This window comes from Pseudorasbora parva, chromosome 15 (assembly GCF_024679245.1).
Source record: "Pseudorasbora parva isolate DD20220531a chromosome 15, ASM2467924v1, whole genome shotgun sequence".
Taxonomy (NCBI): Eukaryota; Metazoa; Chordata; class Actinopteri; order Cypriniformes; family Gobionidae; genus Pseudorasbora; species Pseudorasbora parva.
This window is the reverse complement of record NC_090186.1, coordinates 8,857,455-8,872,167: the sequence shown is the minus strand read 5'-3', so window position 1 is coordinate 8,872,167 and position 14,713 is coordinate 8,857,455. Positions and strand designations below refer to the sequence as shown.

Here is a 14,713-nt window from a genome sequence, read left to right as displayed (position 1 = left end):
CTTTACGTCTGGCTGATCTCAATTTCTCCAACTTATGGGCCCTGGATCAAACAGATAATGCGTTCTGCATTAATTGCACATTAATAAAATTAGTTAAAATGAATTTGCCTTAACGCGTTAATTTTGACAGCCCTAGCACTAAGTCAAATCAAATTGACAACACCTTAAGTAAACCACTAAGATAATTACTTTTATGCTTCCTTTATGCATGTTTGAAACTTTTGGACCCCGTTTGTTATTATTGTATAGACAAAACAGCTGAAGCATTCTTCAAAATATCTTCTTTTTCTTCAGAAGAAAGAAAATCATACAAGGTATGACCAACATTAGGGTGATTAAATGGTGACAGATTTCTTTTAGATTTTTTGCAAACTATCCCTTTAAACCTCAGCCCTTTGTTTGTTTTGGTTTAACTTTCAAGTTGTTAAAAGATTCACTAGATGCCTCCTTTGTCAGCTCGAAACGAAAATAGTCTACTTGTTTTTTCAGTCTTCAGTTCTGCGCATCTGTCAGATCATAAAGCAAATCCCTTAATATGCTAAAAGTTTGACATGAACTGGAGCAGTGCGTTTCATAACAAGGATAAAAACAAGATCAGCAAGTGCTTTACCACCGCACAGATCTTGGTGCCCTCGATCTGAAGCAGAACTGTTGGTCCCTGCACTATGTCGTCAGCAAGATGCCCCGACTGCACGGGAATAGAAGGCAGACTTCCTGCCTGCATCTCTAGTTCATCCCTCTCTCACTGTCTCACTTTTCTCATCTAACATCCGCTGCTGCAATATCTGAATAATTAATAATTGATCATTAATCATTCACAGTGTTCAGGGGAATATGGTAAGTGTAAATGTCAGTTTTCTGTTTTGAGGTTGATTGTTTTAAAGCGAGGGGAGTAAACACAACTACACTTCACCTTCTGACTCTTCTGAGCGCTTTCACACAGAAATAATAATTCATCAATTTTTTTGCAGAACTTAGGATATACAGGTATTTAGAATGTACATATATTAAAAAAATATAAAAATAATACTTTTATTTAGGTTGCAATACATGGATAAAATTGACAGTCAATTGTTTTACATCATTACAAAAAACTATCCATCAAAGAATCCTGAAAAAAGTATCATGGTTTCCACAAAAATACAACATTGAGAATAATTTGAAATGTTTCTTGGTATCAAATCAACAAATTAGAATGATTTGTGAAGGATCATGTGACACTGAAGACTGCAATAATGATGCTGAGCATTCAGCTTTGCCATCACAGGAATAAATTACATTTTAAAATATTATTTAAAATGGTTAGAATATTTCACAATATTACTGTTTTTAAGATTTGTTATATTTATGTAAAAATATTTTTATTAGAAACTAAATAACTGGGTCAACAATAAATGTACCGGTAAATATTAAATATAGATATATTGAAGATCATTATAAGATTTTACTAATATATCATATTTTATTTTATTTTGGTAAAATAAATTATTTAAATTAACAACTTATATTGGATGCTTCTTGTTGACCGTGGATTAAAGAGGCTTGTTTTATTGTTGTTCTCTTAAAGCTCTATTTAAATAATGTTTAATAAGCGGTTACTGTAATGCACAACACACCTCAGCATCTCAGAGATTCTTTTTACAAATGCTCCATTACAGAAAATGCACTCCCAACACCTTTCTATGGCGCATACATTGCATATTTGCATGGTGGTGAAATGTCATACAAATTGAGAACAATACTGTTTGGGGACAAAACATTTATCCTCATTTTCTCTCCCTTGTTCCCCCAGCTCTGCTCGTGGCAGCTCGTATGCATGAATTCCGCCGTACAGTGAAGGAGGTGATATCTGTCGTCAAAGTGTGTGAGGCCACACTGAGAAAAAGGTGAATGTCATGGCTGATCTGAGCAGATTCTTAGGGAAATTGCCTAATGTTGTCACACAAAAACAAGTAGGGACCCAACTGTTTGATACATAGTGCTTTAATACCCTACATATTCTTTGGCATAAGGAAAGTAATCAGAAAATCAAACAGAATACAAGCGGTCAGCAGGACTTGGTATAATATAATATAGTTAACAACTGGTATCACCTAGAATTTGAATACCAGTGCATCCCTAGTTAAAAGTCATTTGATAGGTTGTGTACCCCTGATGCCTGTACTGTAACATTTCGCCAAACGTTTCTTCTGCCCAGGCTGACAGAGTTTGAGGAGACCCCCACCAGTGCCCTGACCATTGATGAGTTCATGCGAGTGGACCTTGAGCAAGAATGTGATCCTCCATCTTTTGTAGCTGGAAAGAAAAAACAAAAGATGCAGCAGGTACTCATATGAGACACAATACTGCTGACAAATGTTTTCATCAATATTTTTTTAATTAATACTTTTACAAGGTGCTTAAAGTGCTTAAATCTGACTTGTTGAAATTTAAGTCCTGAAAAACCCTTGAAAACAGCCATATTTATTAAAAGGTACTTGAAAAGTGCTTGAAGTATTGAAAGACAACATATGTGAAATTGGTGTTTTTTTTTACACAAAATTCACGCTGCAGCCTGTCTGATATAGAGTCTGAAATAGAGCCATTTCACATGGCTATGAGTGTGATATTGCTCCTTTAAATATCCAAATATATGATAATTATATATACATGGGGGAGAAATCAGTTTGAATAAGGAAGGTGATATATTTGTCATAGTATCCTTTCAATGGTTAAAGTTACCACAGGAAATGCATGTGCTGCACTTTATTTTGTACCATTTGTGTATTCATTTATTTTTACTTATCTATTTACCTCTTTTAGAATTTGAAAGATGATAAAGATATTGTTTAATAAGTATCCAGTAAAGACTTGTATATTGTTACAAAGATTTTTATTTTAAATAAATGCTTTTCTTTTGCACTTTCTAATAGAATCCTAAAATATCAAAATGTATCACAGTTTCCTCAAAAATATTAATCTGTTATCACAATTGATAAAAAGTAGAAATGTTTCTTGAGCAGCAAATCATCATATTAGAATGATTTGTGAAGGATCATGTGACACTGAAGACTGGAGTAATGATGCTGAAAATCAAGCTTTCCAGCACAGGAATAAATTACATTTTAAATATATTTAAATACAAAAAAGCTATTTTAAATCATAATAATGTTTAATAATAGTACTAGTTTACTGTATTTTGGACAAAATAAATGCAGCATATCTTTTAAAAATATATACATTTAAAAAATCTTACCGACCTCAAATTTAACAATATTGTAGGTATATGTGTGTGTGACCAGATATGAAGCTATGAATATAAGAATCAGCCATATGAGACTCTGGATAAATGGTTCTCTTAATTAATGTTGTTCTTTTAATTCATGTTTTTTTTTTTTAGCTGGAGCAAGAGTTGGTCAAGAAACTGGAGGAATATCAAGGTTAGTCTGTCCTCCTGGAATAAGATATCGATTCTCTCTATTGACTCAACAAGGCATCTGAATGCTCTCTGTGGTGCGTTACCTCGCATTCTACATTAAGCATTTCAATATTTTTCAATGATTATGAATAGCAAATGCCCTAGTGTTTTTTGAGCACCCACCTAACCAACAGTAGCTGTTTTAATGAATGGTCTAAGTATGGACTACACGTAATACATACCATTAGTATATGTGATCTGAACATTGAATACACTCTACCAAGGATCTATGTTGCATGCTCAACATCTGTGAGACAGAAAGATGGAACTGTCAATCAGAGACGCCAGCCTCATGTGTACATGTGTGTACGTTTTCTGCAGGTGAGATCAACTCCTACCGCGATGAGATTGAGACACAGCTGGCAGGGAGCAGCAGAACCAAACTGAGAGGGATTTATGCCTCCTACGCAAGAGAAGGTAGATCAAATCAAGTGCTCTGCATGTTTATTTAGTACACCTAGGCTCCCGACAGTACAATTCGCTGATGATTTGTTCTTAATAGAGATTATTGTGTGTTTTTATGCTGATGCACGTGCTGAAACAACAGTGTTGGTTTTAGATTATTCTCTAACACACTTTCAGAGGATGACTGTGTGTCTTTGGCCTCTGGGGTGACTGGGGATGAAGATCCAGAGGATGAGGAAATGGAGGCAGCAGCCCAACACCTTAACCAGGAGTTTATTAGTCAAGTGCTAGATCAGGGGGACCAGGGAGAGATGGAGAATCAAGAGGGGACTAAGGAGACAATACCGCTCTCTAGTCAGTCCACACATATGCCCCTGACAGCCCTCCTCGGCCCTCTGCCCAGTGCAGCCAGCCTTGGTCTAACAGACTCCATTCGGGAATGCATCGCAGAGAGACTACAAACGGTGAGTGTCCCACTTCCTCAGCACAGGTTATTTGGCCAAACAGGAGGCTCATTACAGCATACTGTGTTTGTTCTGGGTGTTTTTATGAGTACTACAAGGCTTCCCCTGGTACTGGAAAACTGATGTCTAGACCTGGAAATGTCACTGAAATTATTAAATCTTAAAAGGTAATGGAAAAATCGTGAAAATAGTCCAAATTAATTATTGTCACACACAACTGGAAAATTAATGTAAATTTTGGGTATGGCAATTTTGTATTGTTTTTGGTAACTGAAAGCATCATAATCAGATTAGCCAAAATATTCACAATGAAAGCAAAAAAAACAAACAAAAAAAAAATTATATATAAAGTGATTTATCCATGTACATCATGTAAAAACATTTTAAAAAGTGCCTTCAGCCCTCGAGTCAGAACCCAATCGCAGAAAAAATGACAGAATAAACCCAATCGCTGTCTGATTGACAGCTCCAGCCATTGTAAAGTTGCTTTCTGTATATAATTTAACCGGTTTAAATAATAGATTATTCTCATTCGACTTGTGGGACACAATGTGAAGTTGACCATTTAGTCCTGGTTTGATTAACTGACACAGATAAAGAACATCTGACTGTATGAAATCAGGAATTACTGGTCACAGATCAGACATTGGTATTAACAAGGTTACTTACATGTTGTGGCTTTAAAAGTCTGTTTACAAAGCCTGCACCAAAATTGTGACTGATTTACCAAAGAATCCACAGTGAAATATACCAAATACAAATAAATAATGAGACAACTGAGACATTCATATTGTTGAAAATTAATAACTACATTCCTAGCATTAGGATCTTTGGAAGTTAATGTTATTTGTAGTCCATCCTGTCTTGCTGTTTTCTCCTCGTCATCTCACTAACACGGCAGAGGGCGGGGCCAAAGTTGCAATGAAGATGTAGGCATTGATTTACTTTCACCTATATATTATAGGCACATTTTAACGAGTCATTATCTGCTTGGTAACAATAAAAGCTTGACGGTAAAAAGGAAGTTTTCAGTTCTGAAACTGGAAAATAATATGATGACCTCTTATATGTTAAAAGCTCAAGGAAATTTTTATTTCTCAGTTCATTACCCCCTTTTTTTCTCAGTTGAGAAGCTGTATAACTATACATCACAAAAGGGCAGGAAAAAATGGTCAAAATGGTCACAAAAAAAGCCATTTGTTGTTTTAGCTTCCATTGTTTTTATAAATTATTTGCATTGCTTGAGATACAACTTTATAATAATATTATATGATTAACAATATTTTATTCCATTTTTATGTAGATCCAAGCTCGCATGGTCCATTTATCTATTAAACTAAATATTTCCTGAGTATATCAAGCAGAATTTGTTCTTCAAAGCCACTGGTTTTCTTTGTTATAAGATGGATGACCGTAGGAAGTATGGTGAATGTTTAATCTTTAGGAAAGCTTTAACCCTTTGCTATTGTGAAAGTCAGCTTTCCGATGGAGGGTCTGCCAGACATAATCACTTTGAGCTTTTTGAAATCCTTTTAAGACATTTAATAAGAGCTGCTCCAATTTGTCTGCTTCATGCTGTACTGCAGAGGAAAAGCCACAGATGTACTTTCTCATTATAGTGTTTTTATGCTGATCTTATTTCAGTTTATAGAGAGCATATGATTTTAAAGATGGGAAACGTATGGGGCTTTACTCCGGGGTTATTAGATGCTGTCTCGCTTTACTTGCACAGATGACTGTATTTGTTGTACTACTGTTGTTCAGCAGAATACACATGAGAGAATCCAGTTAAACATAAACAATACAAACACTGCTGTTTAAAAGTCTCTTATGCTCACTGCATTTATTATCAAAATATGTTAAAACATACATTTTGTGAAATATTATTACAATTTAAAATAAGTTAAAATTCCTGTGTTGGCAAATTGTCAGCAGACATTACTCTAGTCTTTATTGTCACATGATCCTTCATAAATCATTCTAATATGCTGTTGTGCTGCTTAATAAACATTTTGAAACATTTGAGAAATATTTTTGCGGAAACCCTCATACATTTTTTTCACGATTTTTTGATTCTTTAATTAAAAAAAATAGAAAATAGAAATCTTCTTTTCAATTAAGTTTAATGTGTCGTTGTTGAATAAAAAAATCTCTTACCCTAAACCTTCGTACTCTAGTGTAACTTTTTAGTTATCATATTACTCATAAGCAGCACATATGCGGTTAAGCAGTATTGATCCACAAAGCATTGATAATATTGAGTTGGACCCATTGTTAAATTATCTGGTCAGGACGCATTGCTTGATGTGTTTGTCTGCAACAGATTACTTTATTTTCCTAGAGCTTTAGATTACTAAAATTCGTCGAACGTGGCTTTTGAGGACATGTTCAACAGAATATCACAAGATCGTCCCAGCAAACACATCTCTGACCTCAGCACCTGCTCGCTAGTTGAACTCGAACCATTCACTTTTCACCTTTGACCCCCGACCCGTGACGACTCGTTGAACTAGGTGTTCCCTGTGGCTCAGAGTGACCAGCAGCAGTGGTTTATCTGAAACAGCATATGTCTACTCAGATCGGAGCTGAGCCGCTTTATTTTAAAGCAGTCCAGACTGTGATCTGCTGTCTGGACGGCTTTCCGTGGACTATTTCTGCTATGGCAGTGTGCTGATACATTTCCCTCAGCATCATTTTCCTTTTGCAGGAGAAGGTGATGATTCTGCAGGAGTGAAAGCCTCTTAGAGTCGCTCATAAAGATGGCTTTATGGGTTTCACTCAGCATGGATGAATCACTGCTCACAACAATACACACAGCAGAGCATAGGAGGCCAAAGATGCACTGTTGGTCACTCTCTGAATGTTGACTTGTGGAAATGTGTTTGTTTGTTGTGTGCATAAAGATGACGAAAGCACTGTATTTATTTGGGTATTTCCATTAGAATAAAAAAAAGAACAAACCATAACTACAAACAGGGTGTACATCAGTATAGTAAATGTATATTTTATAGAGCTATGTACGTTATCGGTCCTTAATATTATTGTATTGTTTTATATTTCAGTGTAGCAGGGACAAAATTCAGGCATTGAAAGTGCAAAAAGCTGCATTTTTAAACTGCTGCAGTATGCAGGTATGCATAAATTTGGTGTTCTTTAATAGGGAAAGCATGAGGCAGACAGAGACAAAGAGAGAGAGAGAGAGAGAGAGAGAGAGAGAGAGAGAGAGAGAGAGAGAGAGAGAGAGAGAGAGAGACAGAGAGAGAGAGAGAGAGAGAGAGAGAGAGAGTGAGGTAGAAAGCAAGTGACCAAGAATGTGTGTGTTTCTGTGTATGTGTGAGGTCTGGCAGATGCCTCTCTCACTCTGACAGGCTGTCGGTACTGGAGTGTCTCACTCTTTCAGACTGACTGTCTCTTCAGTTCTCTAGGGACACATGAGATTCACGCTCTCTCTCTCTTTCACTCTCTCATTTCACTGCAGTGAAGAAAGTGACTGGCGATTCCACAGCCTCCTTTCCATCAAAAGCATCTGTTTCACGCGGGTTCACTTCCCAGCAGCTCACCCATTTTAACCCAGAAATCTCCCTCAAAAGGCATTCAAGGAGTCCTGCTTATTTAATCAATATATATTTTCCAGAGCAGTGAGTGCAATGAAATATGAATTTTATCTGATGATGAATAAAGGGGGTTGGGAGTCCATTATCAATTCTTGTTTTCGCTATTCAATATATTCCAACCCAATACAGAGCTGGCCACCAGATCTTGGGTAATGCATTTCAGATTGACTCTGTGTGTGTGTGTGTGTGTGTGTGTGTGTGTGAGAGAGAGAGAGAGAGAGAGAGAGAGAGAGAGAGAGAGAGAGAGAGAGAGAGAGAGAGAGAGAGAGAGAGAGAGAAGAGAGAGAGAGAGAGAGAGAGAGAGAGAGAGAGAGAGAGAGATGAAAACATGGAAAGATTTTCCCTTGGGCTTGCTGTGGTTTTTATGAACCTTGTCTGAACTTTGCCATTTTAAATGCCAGGCATTAGCCAACATGTCCACAACTGAGAGGAGAGAGGAACTTTCCTCAAAGGAGAGACCTGCCTGTTCTTACAAAGCTTCCTGGGACCCTTCCCTTTCTTGGATCTCTTTGAAACCAGGATATTTTGATGCTCTAGTGTGGTGAGCAGTTTACCGTATTGAGAATCTCTGTACCGCGGTCACAGCTTTACTGAGATTGTTGAACGCTCAGGCTTCAAAAGAATCTCAATTTCCTCTGCATGGACAGCAATGTGTTTTTCATATATTTTTCTAAATGACTCTGAATCATCTGTGAGTACTGTTACTGTTTTGGAGCCGAGCTGTTACAGTAGCACACATGCGCTCACATGTGACATTTATTCATCCCGTCCCCTATTTCTTTTCTTCTCTATGTAAGTGAAAAAAGTTTCCTCTGCCCCTTGTGGACTTATAATGGGTCATTCACACAGGATGTGCTCTTGTTAGGGATGCGCCTGTGCTAGGGTTTGCGGTTTTGACTCCTGACTGGGAACAAACAAACACACTTGCAGAACTCACACAACAAAAACTGCATCCACTGTTTCCTTAACTCTGGGTTATTTGGGAAGCTGAACACGGTTATCATCCCCTCAAAACCAGAAACACACTTCTTTAGTGACACTGACGATTTTGTGAATCTTTCTATAAACCAAAGGACCTTGCTGCCGACGGCTACTGTAACCTGAACAAAGCTTGTTTATGGACGGGCTCTTGCTCTAACTCTGGTTGATGTGTGCACGCGCTTATCTGGGAGAAGTGCCATAAGGGGCAATACTGGAAAAAAACGTTTCAAAATCCTGAAAATGAAATCCTGAAAGAGTGTATGTGGCACAGAAATACTCTATTATACGTCCCCGCCTTATGCAATTTTGACCGTGTTTAGCATGGAAATCTAACTCTTTAACAGTGTTAAGTAGTCAGAATGCATGAAATAGTATTTTAAAATATTTAATATATTAAAATAGTTCATTTAAACAAAGCTAAATTAAAATATAAATATTAGATTAGATTAAAAAAAAACGTAGAACTTAAACAAAAACTAACTAAAATTAATTTAAGTTGAAGTGTTAAAATGACTATAACAGAACTAAAAATAAACAAATATTTAAAATATTAATATTGATAAACAATACTAAAATAAAACTACTTTGCCATCTACATCTATTCCAACACTCACTGAAAGTTAATATTTAGAAACACTATTAATTGAATATCTAAAAATGAATACTTTTTTTTATTCTGTGCATTATAATGTTGTCATTTAACTGAATACAAGATCTTAAAGGGTTAGTTCACCCAAAAATGATTTCTTTCATTAATGACTCCCAATGACCCCAATGTCGTTCCACACCCGTAAGACCTCCGTTCTTCTTCAGAACATAGTTTAAGATATTTTAGATTTAGTCCGAGGCGTATGCCCACTTGCTGTCCACGTCCAGAAGGTAATGAAAACATCATCAAAGTAGTCCATCTGTGACATCAGTTGGTTAGTTAGACTCGTTTGAACTAGTCTGAAGCGTCGACAATACATTTTGGTCCAAAAATAACAAAAAATACGACTTTATTCAGCAGTGTCTTCTCTTCCGTGTTTCTCAAATAAAGAATCAAACGGTCATGATTCAAGATTCGGATCGCGTGTCAAACTGGCAAACTGCTGAAATCACGTGACATTGGCGATATGAATCACGAATCAATTTGCTGATTCGCGACCGTTTGATTCTTTATTTGAGGTTTGAAAACAAACCGGAAGAGAAGACAATGCTGAATAAAATGTTTTTGTTATTTTTGGACCAAAATGTATTGTCACGCTTCAAAAGAGTCAGATGGATGGACTATGTACTTTGATGATGTTTTCATTACCTTCTGGACGTGGACAGCAAGTGGTCATACACTTACTTTCAAAGGACAGAAAGGCCTCGGACTAAATCTAAAATATCTTAAACTGTGTTCAGAGGATGAACGGAGGTCTTACAGGTGTGGAACAACATTAGGGTGAGTCATTAATGAAAGAAATGTCATTTTTGGGTGAACTAACCCTTTAAAAAATCCGCACTAATGCTACGGGAAAAACTGGCATGAAATGCAACTCTTTAATCCATAGTTTATGTTTACATAGAAAAAACATTAAAAGACAGATGCAAGAACATCCTCTGTGAACGGCCCTAAAGCTTTCAGGTTTAAGCTCCTATTCCAGGGGTAAAATAAGTCAAAATCTCCTCCTGTATGTAGTGAGGGGGGCATGCCATGAGTTTCCTGCAGCAGGGACACTGATTGATTACACCTCCTGCAACTCCTCCCAAACTGCATTGCTGCATTGCATTTACTGTTATGCACTGAGCTTCAGCTGTGGTGATGCTGCCTTATGGTCCAGTGCAATCTGAGCGCTGTCCCTCCCTCTCTCTGCTGTTAATGCCATTGCTGTTCGCATGTGTAAAGTATCGATCTAATGGCCTGCATGCAGTCAGACAGCTGTGCTTGTTTCAGAGTGATTGGCCAGTGGCTCAGGGAACAAGAGAGAGAAAAGGGAGACTGCGTGTGGATGGAGATGACAGGACATTCACTGAATGACGCATGGGAAAGCACAGCTTCTGCAGGCAAATACAGCGTTTAACCTTTCAAGCGGATGTGTTTGACGTGATCCAAACACGTTGAGTGATATCAGAAAGCAAAAGGCTCTTTTGTAGTCTATCCACATTTATAGTTAACTGCATGTGCAGAATGTCAATGTGTTAGGTCAGATAGCTCTGATCTGAAAGATAGTGTAGCTGCCTACTGTAGCTGAAGTCAAGAATACACACACACACACTCTCTTCAATACATTCTTAACTCCTTGGCCTGTTTGCCCACAGCACAGACAGTGGGAGCAGGTGGCGTGGTTGGAAAAGGCCCTTAGAGGTTATCATGCCATATTGCAAGAGGTTTTTTTTCCACCTTGTCCTCCTTTTTGCGTGAAAAACTCTCAATCCGCAAGCTCTTTCGATTCTTTTTCAAGCATTCAGCAAAAGAAGCTAGAGTAATCTCACTTCTCTTGTTGGCATTTTGAAAAATCGAATAATTCATTTTCAAAGCATAACACCGGTTGATCAAGAAATTGATTTGATTAAATTAAGTTCAATTATAATGGCTTGTAAAATAAATATCTACAAACATTCGTTCTTTCAGTCTCAAAATGCAAATGTTGCTCCCAATATTCATACTTCTCATTGGCATTTCACAGCAAAGCATCAAGCTGGTCTGTTTATTTGCATAATGATTCAGATGATTCATTATGTAATCTGGATTAGGTTCAGTCAAGTGCATGCTCGGATTAGAGGCTCATTTCGCATTGAAATATGTTGGAGCATATTGCATTACGAGCATTTAATCTTGTTTTGGATTCTTCATATCATCACACAACCAACATGCCAGGTTTTTGAAGAAGCCAGTAGTTAAAGGTACAGTTTGCACAAAAGAATTACATTATGCAATCCCATACTCACCTTCATGTTGTTGCTAGCCCTGTTATTTTTTCTGTGGAAATAAAAAGGAGAATTTTGAAGAATTTTCACAGTTCTTAGTATAGTAAGCCAAAATGACAAATGTCAAAAATTGAGTCTTCTGAAGCTTTCAAATCAAATATGGTGTCACAGGTTGGATGTCAGTAATATTAAACCATTGTATCTGGTTTGTCTCATAAACAAAAATCATGTCATATTTGTTTTAAAGAGTAATTATTGTTATATCTGTTTAATAAAAAACAGGGATTTTAAAATGTTCATATTTTCTCATTTTGTGTTTATCAAAAAAACAAAACATTTGTAAAGACATAAGGGTGTATAAGGGGTATATATATATATATATATATATATATATATATATATATATATATATATATATATATATATATATATATATATATATATATATATATATACAGTGCCTTGCGAAAGTATTCGGCCCCCTTGAACTTTGTGACCTTTTGCCACAATTCAGGCTTCAAACATAAAGATATAAAACTGTAATTTCTTGTGAAGAATCAACAACAAGTGGGACACAATCATGAAGTGGAATGAAATTTATTGGATATTTCAAACTTTTTTAACAAATCAAAAACGGAATAATTGGGCGTGCAAAATTATTCGGCCCTCTTAAGTTAATACTTTATTGCGCCACCTTTTGCTGCGATTACAGCTGTAAGTCGCTTGGGGTATGTCTCTATCAGTTTTGCATATCGAGAGACTGAAACTTTGCCCATTCCTCCTTGCAGAACAGCTCGAGCTCAGTGAGGTTGGATGGAGAGTGTTTGTGAACAGCAGTTTTCAGTTCTTTCCACAGATTCTCGATTGGATTCAGGTCTGGACTTTGACTTGGCCATTCTAACACCTGGATATTTTTATTTTTGAACCATTCCATTGTAGATTTTGCTTTATATTTTGGATCATTGTCTTGTTGGAAGACAAATCTCCGTCCCAGTATCAGGTCTTTTGCAGACTCCATCAGGTTTTCTTCCAGAATGGTCCTGTATTTGGCTCCATCCATCTTCCCATCAGTTTAAACCATCTTCCCTGTCCCTGCTGAAGAAAAGCAGGCCCAAACCATGATGCTGCCACCACCATGTTTGACAGTGGGGATGGTGTGTTCAGGGTGATGAGCTGTGTTGCTTTTACGCCAAACATAACGTTTTGCATTGTTGCCAAAAAGTTCAATTTTGGTTTCATCTGAACAGAGCACCTCCTTCCACATGTTTGGTGTGTCTCCCAGGTGGCTTGTGGCAAACTTTAAACAACACTTTTTATTGATATCTTTAAGAAATGGCTTTCTTCTTGGCACTCTTCCATAAAGGCCAGATTTGTGCAGTATACGACTGATTGTTGTCCTATGGACAGAGTCTCCTACCTCAGCTGTAGATCTCTGCAGTTCCTCCAGAGTGATCATGGGCCTCTTGGCTGCATCTCTGATCAGTCTTCTCCTTGTATGAGCTGAAAGTTTAGAGGGACGGCCAGGTCTTGGTAGATTTGTAGTGGTCTGATGCTCCTTCCATTTCAATATTATCACTTGCACGGTGCTCCTTGGGATGTTTAAAGCTTGGGAAATCTTTTTGTATCCAAATCCGGCTTTAAACTTCTCCACAACAGTATCTCGGACCTGCCTGGTGTGTTCCTTGTTCTTCATGATGCTCTCTGCACTTTAAACGGACCTCTGAGACTATCACAGTGCAGGTGCATTTATACAGAGATTTGATTACGCACAGGTGGATTCTATTTATCATCATTAGTTATTTAGGTCAACATTGGATCATTCAGAGATCCTCACTGAACTTCTGGAGAGAGTTTGCTGCACTGAAAGTAAATTTGCTGAATAATTTTGCACGGCCAATTTTTCAGTTTTTGATTTTCTAAAAAAGTTTGAAATATCCAATAAATTTGATTCCACTTTATAATTGTGTCCCACTTGTTGTTGATACTTCACAAAAAATTACAGTTTTTATATCTTTATGTTTGAAGCGTGAAATGTGGCAAAAGTTTGACGAAGTTCAAGGGGGGCGAATACTTTCGCAAGGCACTGTATAAATCAATTATTTTAGCACTATTCAGGCCCTATCATACACCCGGTGCAATATGACACCAAACATGTGTTTTTTGCTAGTTTTAGCCCAACAGCATTATTATTTTTACGTCTTGCACTACGTAGTTTAAATACCAAATTCTGTGTTTAGGCGCATTGTTGACATATTGCTGTTTTGAGGAACTGAAAATGACTGCATCCGACCAGCAAAAACCTGGTCTAAAGTCAATAGTGCAGTATTTGTTGTGTTATTTAAAGAGCGCATTAGTAATATGCGCCTATAGCTGAGTGTACAACACACGTACACTTTATTATTACACACACAAACACAAACATTTTAAATTTTAAAAATGAAAGAATTTCTCTCTGGAGAAGCATTCAGTCTTTCCGCTTGCAAATGTAAATAGTGAATCCGCCATGGTGCAAGCGCCACTGGCTTTTAAACGGAATGGGAGATGAGACTCTGATTATGGGAGATGAGACTCTGGTTTATTGCACATTACGGCCAAAACACACCCGTGACTCATTAAGAGACTAGGGATAACTCTTTTAAACCATGAGCCACGCACCGACCATTTTTTCCGTCATTAAACTAGCAAAAGTTTTCGGACACGCAGCTTTCATTTCAGTTCAAGTTGGTTATGTGAATTCACCGTGCTGAACAGTACTTCATACATCTCTACACTATTGACAGTGGACCTATTTTCACTGAAATTTCCGACTGGCCACACCTTAAGCCTAGAGAATTTATTGACTTGAGGTTGTATACCGTTCACTGCTGATTGCTCAGCTTAGCCTTTGGGTGACTTCT

At 37.2% G+C, this 14,713-nt stretch overlaps 1 protein-coding gene across 1 annotated transcript in view; it reads left to right on the top strand.

Moving 5' to 3' along the window:
* Positions 1–14,713, top strand: part of brf1b (BRF1 RNA polymerase III transcription initiation factor subunit b) — an 81,703-nt gene that overhangs the window by 32,272 nt on the left and 34,718 nt on the right. Inside the window, exons 8-12 of the mRNA XM_067417024.1 lie at positions 1,793–1,886; positions 2,198–2,324; positions 3,380–3,419; positions 3,779–3,874; positions 4,040–4,326. Coding sequence (XP_067273125.1) covers positions 1,793–1,886; positions 2,198–2,324; positions 3,380–3,419; positions 3,779–3,874; positions 4,040–4,326 — 644 coding nt within the window. The remainder of the gene's footprint in view (positions 1–1,792; positions 1,887–2,197; positions 2,325–3,379; positions 3,420–3,778; positions 3,875–4,039; positions 4,327–14,713) is intronic.